The sequence below is a fragment of the Misgurnus anguillicaudatus genome, chromosome 2, assembly GCF_027580225.2.
Source record: "Misgurnus anguillicaudatus chromosome 2, ASM2758022v2, whole genome shotgun sequence".
Lineage (NCBI taxonomy): Eukaryota > Metazoa > Chordata > Actinopteri > Cypriniformes > Cobitidae > Misgurnus > Misgurnus anguillicaudatus.
In genome coordinates this window covers 18257880-18267915 of record NC_073338.2, presented here as the reverse complement: position 1 = coordinate 18267915, position 10036 = coordinate 18257880, and the positions used below count along the sequence as shown (strand labels likewise).

Below are 10036 nucleotides of genomic sequence, written 5' to 3'. Positions count from 1 at the left end.
TTTGCTGCAACATATGTGGGCCACTTTAGACACAAACCCACATGAGCCGGTGCTTACCGTGCCATATCTTTGCCAAAACTGGCCCAGACACCTTTGTAAAGAGCTGGGCCACATTTGCTGCAACATGTGAGGGCCACATTTGGTTTATTCCAAGATTAGGCCGTGTCTGTTGTGCAGCATTTTTGCCAAAGGTGGCCCATATTTGTTGTTTGATATTTGGGCCATATTCACTATTTGGCGGATGGGCCACTTTTGGTTCATATTAAGATGACATGTTGCCATGGGCACCGCATCTTTGCCTTAAAAGGCCCACATGTGATTTGATATATTTGGCCCATTTTTGCTATTTTACACTCTAAAAAAAATCCGTAAAAAAAACGGACAAAGTACTGTGTAAATATGAAGGAATTTTCCGTATTTATGTTTTACAGGCATTTATCCGTTTTTTTAATAACATGTTGCATTGTGGGTGCAATAACTCCTGCTGCAATCTTTCACTTTTGCCTCTCTATCACCATCTCTGTTTGAAACCTAAAATTACAACTTGCTTGCAGAGTTATTTTCTAACATGGATGATGTTTAACTTCTAAACAAATGCTGTCAGAACAAGATACAAGTGTTAAACTATTCCAGAATCAACACATGGGATTTAGTAGACAAATCTTCTTTCTGGCGTGACGTGTAAGTCAAATGGATATTTACCACAACATTTATCACATTAAATCTCCAGTTTTTGTTTGTTTTAGATTCATTTGAAGTCACCACTATGGAGATTAGTGTTCCCTTTAGGTAGGCTTTTGTCCCTTGACCCTCACAGAACTGACTCTGCTCTTATAGCATTGCAACATTGTTTTTGCTTGTAGCAATTACAACTTGTTTGTTGCTTGAGGAAGGAGAATTGTCTATGTTGTCATCTAAGCTTGATTGTTTTTATGTTTTGCCTAACATTTAAATATGAAAAGATAAAATAAAAATGATGAGCTGAAATGTATAAAAGTGACACTCTATGCTGATCTAAAAACACACTGTATTGAATAAGATTGCTGCAAATGTGTCAGCTGTGGTTTTTGCTTCAGAGATATCAACAGTTTGGATACAAATCTCAACAATGGTGAGAGTAAATGTTAAGAAAGAGTGTTCTACAATCCTGGTACCCAGCATGCATTGCGGCATGACGCTTTGTTGTTGATTGTCACCATTGTTGCGTTTCATAGGCGGATTGAAGTGTCCCTAAAGTCTACGGAAAATGTTCTGTAAATCTACGGACAATGTTCTATAAATCTACAGAATGTTCAGTTTTTGAATAAACGGAAATGTCTGTAAACATAACGGAAAAGGTACCGGTAATTTTCTGCCAGGACATTATCCGTTTTTTTACGGATTATTTTTTTAGAGTGTACATGTGAGCCACTTTAGGTTCACATCCCTTTTATTCGGGCCATAAGAAGACCAGCAGTGCTGCATCTTTGCCTGAAGTGGCCCACATGTGCTTGCTATCTGGGAACCCCATAAAAGGGTACCAAAAAACATGACCAAATTAAACAGAGGCAGTGTGAAAAATGCCAAAGTGTTTATTACAAAAACAAGTCAAAATAGTCCAAAACTACAACAAAAATGTCCAATAGAGAACAAAATACAAGGGAAAAAAAAGTTCAAACCAATGTTACAAAATAGTAATAGCTCTAAGAGCCGATTCTTTGTAGCGAACGAGAACAGCCGACTCCCGTCAGCGAGAGAGCTGAATCTTCATTCACAGGCAGGGTCGGGATCTATTTGTATGTGACACACAATGCGTCCAATCAAATGGGAAGACTACCATTATGTAAAAGAAGAAAGGGGGTTAGACGCTCCAAAAAGCCAGTGTAGTGGTACAGGCCAGGTACAAAGCCATAGAGAGAGGCAGGGAGCAAGATTTAAATGTAAGCTCGTTGGGAGAAAGTTAAGGCATTTACTAAAAAGAAAAAGAAAGTTAAGTCTTGAGTAAAAACCAAAAAAGACGAATTTTGCCTTTATTTATTAGGTTTGTTTGCTGTGGTTCTGTGTTCATTGTTCAATTGTTTGATTAAAGTTTTATTATAGTGTTAAATTATAGTAACTGTATTTTTCTGTTTATTTTTTTTATAAAAACAATTGATACAAAAATTGCATACTAACACACAAACCATTCACAATTGGTAAATTGGGCTAAAAAAAGTCTCCCAGTGATACTAAATAAAAGCCTTCCGGTCACACTTCACAGCACAGACACAGACCAAAAACAAACTACTCCAAACAAACACATTTATACTGGCGGTCAGTGCCATTTTCCCCATTTGAAGAGATAACTAACAAAGAATACTCCACACAATTCCCATAAACATCAACTCTGACAAAAATATATTTGATCACAGTAATTAGAACAAATAACCTCTTTTCCAAAACCTTACCAAATAGTTGACAATATTCTGAACAATGAAAATATCCCAGAGGCAATCCGGCTGCGTTGTCCCGGAAAAACCCATTTTCATTTTTTTTTCACATAGTTGCAGAGAATAGTTTACCAAAACTAAGTTACTGGGTTGATCTTTTTCACATTTTCTAGGTTGGTAGAAGCACTGGGGACACAATTATAGCAGTTAAACATGGAAAAAGTCAGATTTTCATAATGTGTCCCCTTTAAGGGGGCTGTATTATTCTAATTAGATATCCTTATGACATCATAAAGAAAGCCAAATTTCAAATGACCTATTTTTGCTCACACCTACAAAGTGGCAATGCTAACATTTTCACGCAATGGCCCCTTTAAATACTTGTATAAATGAAGAATAGAAGTTGTCCAAGCACTGATCCTTGAGGGATTCCAGTGATCATATTATGTAATTTGAACAGCTCTCTTCTCCAAAAGCCAAAGTAATGCTGTTCCTGATTCCCAGTGATGAGTGTTGATGAGAGGATCTGGTGATATATCATGTTGAAAGAAGAGGACAGATCTAGAAGAATGAAACCAGAGGATTTAGACTCAGCCATGGCTTTATTGACTAAAAGCAGTGACGTCTCAGTGTAATGGTTGCTCTTGAAGCACAATGTTTTATAATCCAAAAAGTTGTTTTGAGAGAGGAATGCAGAGACCTGAATGAAATCAGCATAAGTGTTTTTTTAATAAATGGGAGAAGGGAAATTATTCTGCCGTTGTCTACAAGTGAAGTGTCAAGTGTAAGTTTTTTAAGCAGTGAGGTACCACAGGCCTGCTTGGGGAAAGTGCAGTGAGGATGAAGAATTTGATGATGTGTGTGAGTAAAGGTGTAAGTGCTTGAAATGGTCTGTAAGGTATAGGAGGGAATAGAGTCGAGGGGACATGTTGTGGGGTGACTGGAGAGAAGTTTGGATACTTCTTCTTTGCTGAGCACAGAAAAGAGGGATAGGGTTTTGGATATGCACAACCAGCGCAATGTCATAGAATGTCTCTGAACAGGTTCACGCCCACTTTTGGGGGAAAACAAACAAGACTTCTCATTGACTTCCATACAAAATAGCGGAACAAAGCAACGTTCGTACACACCCAGCAGGCGTAAATACAAATGTTACAAAAAATTGACACTGTGAGAATGAAAGGGACACGTTTTTATATTTTCCTAATTGAATGTGTTAATTTATCTTTCACGCTCTATGGCAGGCAGGGTGGACAGATAATTACTTGACATGTTTAATCTGAGTTCGTACGAAGTTTGCTTTGTTCCACTATTTTGTATGGAAGTCTATGAGAAGTATAGTTTGTGTTCCCCCCAAAAGGGGTGGTGATTACCCAGTCTCCTGAGGTCGCGTATAAATAGCACGAAGTGCAAAACTCATGCAACACACACGCCAAACTCCACTTTGGCGTGCATATGATACGCAAGTCCTTCCCATTCACTTAAACGGGGCATCTTTTTTTTTCGTTTTATTTATTGGTTTCTCAATTTTTTTTCTGTTTTTTAAACCATTTTCGCTTGGGTTTAGGGTTAGATTTCAGATTTGCTTAATAAGGTTATTTAATATACAGGTTTCTCTATGTTTTTGTCCATATTTAAGCCATGGTCGCTTGGAGTTGGGGTTTGGGTTAGGATGTCATTTTTAAATAACAAAAAGTTGTTCTAACCCTAAACCCAAGCGAAAATGGTAAAAAAATAGCAAAAAATTTGAGAAACCAATAAATAAAACGACAAAAAAAGATGCCCCGTTTAAGTGAATGGGAAGGACTTGCGTATCATATGCATGCCAAAGTGCTGGTGGTGACGAACTTTACAGTCAAGTTTCCTGGATGTGCCGGTAGTCCGTCTGTGGATGGTGCATGACCAGGGACCTGAGGTGATAATAACTGAGTGCTGATATATGTAGTGTAAAGTCATCAATAGCGAGGTAGTGTGAGGAGGGTGAGGAGAATAGATGAGACTGTTGAAGATTTTGAATAGCATGTGTGAGTCTGATATATATATATATATATATATATAACCTTGGTGGCGAGACATGAGGATTTAGCTGTGTGGACACTAGCAGAGAATGAGAATAGCTAATGAAGAGAATAAAGAATGAGACGGATACTTACAGATACGTACTTAGGTCTGCAGAATCTTCAGTTTTGTGCCATTTTATCACAGCAGCCCTTATGGAAGAAATATTGTTAAATTATGTCATAATCATCTCTAAATGCTATCTTTAATCAGCAACAATATTTGTTGGACAAAAATTTAGGCAAATAAGCTCCAAAATAAGTAATAAGAAGAAATGCAAGTGTTTTTGTTCTTTGCTGAAACCCAAGGTCAGTTACTGGTGAAGAGACATTAAGAAGTCTGTTAAAACTTTAAATCTCACACAGAAATGGCTTCTGTATGAAGATTTATATAGCTTTTCTTTTCAAACACTACTGAATCAAAAAACTAAAATGCCAAAACATACACAAACAAAACATGTTAATTGCATAAGCACCAGCTTTAATGTTTTTTTCACATCTTCTTTTTTTGTGCAGCACTTTTGTGTCTTCTGTTACTGTGCCGGCTGCAGGGCACAGTAGTAAAGAGCAGAATCATTTAATGCAGTGCTGTAGATCTCCAGATCCACACAGGTTTTCTCTTCATTGAGTTTAGCAGATACTCCAGGAATTACAGGATCAGCCGGTTGCTTAAAATTAGCTTCATTGATCAGAAACATGAACTCTGGTCTGGATGATGAGTACTGACGATACCACATAAGAGTATCAATAGCAAACGATCCATTATAATTACAGGACATGGTAACTGAATCACCTTCTGAAACAAATTTATCAGAAGAGATTGGTACTATTCCCTCACTAGAGACATCACCTAACAGAAAGAGGTGAGAATAATGAGTCGAGGAGAGGAAATAATAAACGAATCAATCAGAAACACACTCAACATTACATATTCAAATTACACAAAGAAATAAATCTGTAATATTGTGTTTATTTGAATCATTGTCTCACCTGAGAGAGAAATGAGCCACAGACTAAACAGCAATATCATGTCTGATAAGGATCTAATAAGCAAGTAAGTTTAACAAACCTTTAACACTCTGGGGTCGACGGCGGCGCGGGCGCCGCAAACTCTTTGTTTTTCAATCACTCCACAAAGAGACTTAAATTACTCTGCTGATTTTTGACATACAGATATGATTTATACATCATTTAAAACGTTACAGTGTCTAGTTTTTTTCTGTCCACTCCCAATAAAAACAGAATGTTGTGCTTTTCGCAAAATTACGAAAATAAACATGATGCGCGTTTTGATCTCTCTCCCTCAGTGAAGTCCTTTCAGAAACGCGTCAGAAAAATAAACTGTAACTTAACGAATATTTGTCGTAGAGACAAAAGATAAATGTCTACATAATGCTTGGAATGTCTCCTTTTAAATGATGTAAGTGAGATTGAAAACAGATATTGTCATTCGGTGTAAACTGTATGAGAAGGTGGAGAAGGACCGTATTTCTCCAGTTACCTCATTATCTGTAATGAGAAGAGATCGCCACACCCCCGCGCCATTGAAGTGAACGAGCAGAAACATCCATATGCATGACTCGTGCCTTCTGCAGTCAATGGATACGCAATCCACAATCCAGTCTCTCCATTATTGTTGTTCCATCCGATTGCACCAAACATGACATCTAAATCCTTATTGACTTGCGTATGTGTGTCAGTATCTCCAGACGCGAGTGTTTTCTTTGTCTTCAGTCAAACAGTTGACGCGATTGTTTGTGAACAGTTTGTGATGAACACAGTGTTATGAGACTTTTGCCATTAATATGTTTTTAAGCAACTGAAAAAAGCACAAATGTCAGTGCATGTCAAAACTTCCCCAGGGCCCTAAAAACCCCTTAGACCCCAGAGGGTTAAACTTCTACAACTCATCTTACTTCTCCACCCCTTATGCCCATCAAAGAGTTCAGTTTACTCACTTTTAAGCAAAGTTTGCCCTCGTGTGGACAATTTTTCATCAAAGTATCATATCCAGTTGTTTGTAAAAAAAAAAAAAAACATGTTAACACTTTCTATAAAGCCCATGCTTATAATGAATTATAAGCCCCTTTATAATTATTTATAGGCAGTTATTACTATTCTATAAATATATTTATAAAGACACAACAACACGTACACCCCATAATAAGAACGGTATAGTTAAATTTATATTATTTTTATTATCATTTTTTAATGATGCATTTGCATTTCAACGTGCATGCTCATAATCCAATATACACTGATTTATAAGTAATAACTACTCAGTCATATACTTCCATGAGCGTATGGTGCAGCCTGCATTATATTATGATGTCATTATATCATAGTTACTACTAGTATAGTTACTACTTACTTAATCATGCAGATTTAGTTATATTTCAAATAACTGATTTGATTTTTATTGTTATAACCATGTTATAAGTTACTTATTATAAGTCAAAAAAAAGTAAAGTGAAAGCAAAGGATACAGTTTTCCTATTCCAAAAGTTTGGAAATCATGAAGATGTTATCTAAAATAGCCATGCTGAGAGTTACTTATTATGAGTCATGAAAGCATGAAGATGTTATTCATTATCTATTTTCAATAATTTATTTGGACATTTTAAAAATAATGCCTATAATAAACTACAAACAGTTGTGATTTACATACTAGTAAAACAGTTATTGGCCAATGTTTGCATTACATGTCATGAATGGGAACTTTGATCTTCTCAGCCAGCATATTGCATATTGGGGTTTGATTTAATACTTTACTAGCATGTAAATCACATCTGTTTGTAAATTACTTTTTCATTACATTATTATAGGCATTATTTTAAAATTTGCAGATAACTATTGAAAATGAATAATAAATAACATTTGAGTTCACTTTACTTAATGTCATCAATAAAGCATTTATAGAGGTTAATAACTGCATTATGACTCATAATAAGTAACTTATAACATGGTTATAACAATATAAATCAAATCTGTTATTTAAAATACTGTAGAAGTAAATCTGCATGATTAAGTAAGTAGTAACTATAATATAATGACATTATAGCAATGCAGGCTGCATTTATATAAATACCCCCATGGAAGTATATGACTGAGTAGTTATTACTTATAAATCAGAGTATAGTGGATTATGATTTAAATGCAAATACATCACTTATAAGTAATAATAAACATATTATAAATGTAACTATAGTCTTCTTATAATAGGGGGATTAGTGTGGTTGTGCTTTATAAATATATTTATAGAATAGTAATAACTGACTATAAATAATTATAAAGGGGGTTATAATTCATTATAAGCACGGGCTTCATAGAAAGTCCTACCAAACATTTTAATAAAATAGCAATCAAATTCTGATATGATAAAGTGTTAGATACGTTGTCTAGCACTCCATACGTTCATGGAGGTTTTTGTACAGTATTGTTGTGTTTCCTATCACTGTGGGCCTCAGTGCACAGTAATACAGAGCAGAGTCTTTGACTTCAACAGTTGAGATCTTAAGCTCCACACGTTTATCTGCCATATTCACTTCACCATCCAGCCTGGGGTCACGGGTATCTCCATATATTACATTCTTTGTTGATGACTCAATAATAAGGAGCAGACATTCAGGTCTGACTCCGGGATATTGTCGATACCACAGCAAATTCTGTACACTGCCTTCATATTTGCATGAGAGAGTGACTGAATCCCCCACAGAAGTGTGCACAGTAGTGTCCTGCAGTGGTGTTATTTTCTGTGCAAGGCATTTATCTGCAAAATGTGTGTTGTTATATATTAATGTTATATAATAATTTCATTTTTAATAAGACATTTTATATGAAAGATGTGAAAAAATAACAACTGAAATTAAAAACTCACAAAGTTGTTTCCTAAAATTACTTGTAAAATATCATAGTTCATATACACCATTTATAAACATAAAATCATAAAATATGTGTTTAAAAAACTGGCCTCTTACCCTGTATTACTGACAGCAGAAGCAGACAACACAGTAACATAATGATTGTACAGAAGAAACCAAATGAAGATCATAATGAAGTTTTCATGTGTCTTTCTCTTAAAGCTCCACCCATTTCTCATCTTCATGGGGACTTCATATGTTTTATTTGTGCATCCTTGTTTCTTTTCCTTGTGTCTTAGCTCCACCCCTTTAAAGTAAGGAAAATATACCTTTTTATATCCTCAGGAAGCTTAGCTATCAAGAACAGGTCAAAACAAAAATAAACATTTTTTTATTTAAAAAGTGAAAAAAAAAAAACACTAAATATAATCCAAAATATATTAATTACACATATACTGAGAAATAGAGACATTTAGTGACCATCAAATTTAGCATCACTTTACTGAAAGATAAAATGGCAGTGGACTGTAAGTACATTAATGCAAATTCTAGGCAAAGGGTAACAACACTGAAGGTACTAAAAACTTTAAAGCAGTTCAGTTTATTTAGAACTAAATTGAGAACATAGTTCACAGAGTTACATTTGAGTTATTCTATGTGGTTTAAGAGTGTCATGTGTTTATTATTATAAAACAATATTATTATTAAATTATTATAATCTGATCATTACATTTTAGTAAAGAAATTGTAGGTGACTCTAAACTTTGGACTGGTAGTATAGATTTGAAAATACAACAAAGGGCAGCATTAAAAGAACAAAGTATACATCAAAATGTTTAGATCATCTAAACCAGTGTTTCCCAACCCTGTTCCTCGGGCACCCCCTCCCAGAAAGTTTTAGATGTCTCCTTATTTAACACACCTGATTTAACTCATCAGTTTGTTAGGGACACATGTTTACCATTTTAAAAGGAGGCTGATGAGTCGAATCAGGTGTTTTAAATAAGGTGACATCTAAAACTTTCTGGGAGGGGGTGCCCGATGACCAGGATTGGGAAACACTGATCTAAACAACCCATGTAAAAAAAACTAAAAATGTGAGTAAAAGAACATGAGAGTAAAAACCTCGAAAACTGATACTGTCAAAGTCCCGGTCTAACCACCTGGGGTTTGTGTGTGTGTTTTGTCGAGCACATGCTGCTTTGTGTCAGGATCCTGCCAGATTCTTGTCAGTATTAATATTCACGTAATGACGCAATGATGTGCACTTGCTTGCCTGTTCCATTTACGTGTTCTCCAAATTCTAAAGAGGAGCCTCGCCTAGCCTGTGAAAGAAGTGACTTGGAAGGACCACTCCTGCCAAGGAAGTATCCTTGACTTTGAGAAACAGAGCAGATCACCCATTATCTGCTGCTTGCTGTCCTATCTCCGCTCTTTGTGCTGTTTGGCTGTACCAGCAACTAGACCCTGAAGTGCTGGACTGTGCGTCCTTGGTGGATACGCTTGGACATTCAGAGCTGCCCATCTAGCCGTTTGTGAACTACTGTGCTATTTACCTCTTGTGTCTTAAGGAGTGTCAATAAACCCAGCCAACATTGCTTGGTGGGGCCAATGTAGGCCCCATATTGGCTTGCAATATGGGCACCAAGTTGGTTTGTCCGCGGGTTCCATGCTGGCCCCATCTGACTTAGCCCACATAAACCTTCTGTAG

General features: G+C 36.0%; 1 gene segment (V, D, J or C); it reads right to left on the bottom strand.

Moving 5' to 3' along the window:
* Window positions 1–4998: 4998 nt before the first annotated feature.
* On the bottom strand, window positions 4999–8004 carry LOC141351439 (T cell receptor alpha variable 9-1-like). The segment is given in 2 exon segments: window positions 4999–5315; window positions 7878–8004. Coding segments are annotated over 2 exon segments (444 nt in total).
* Window positions 8005–10036: the final 2032 nt, after the last annotated feature.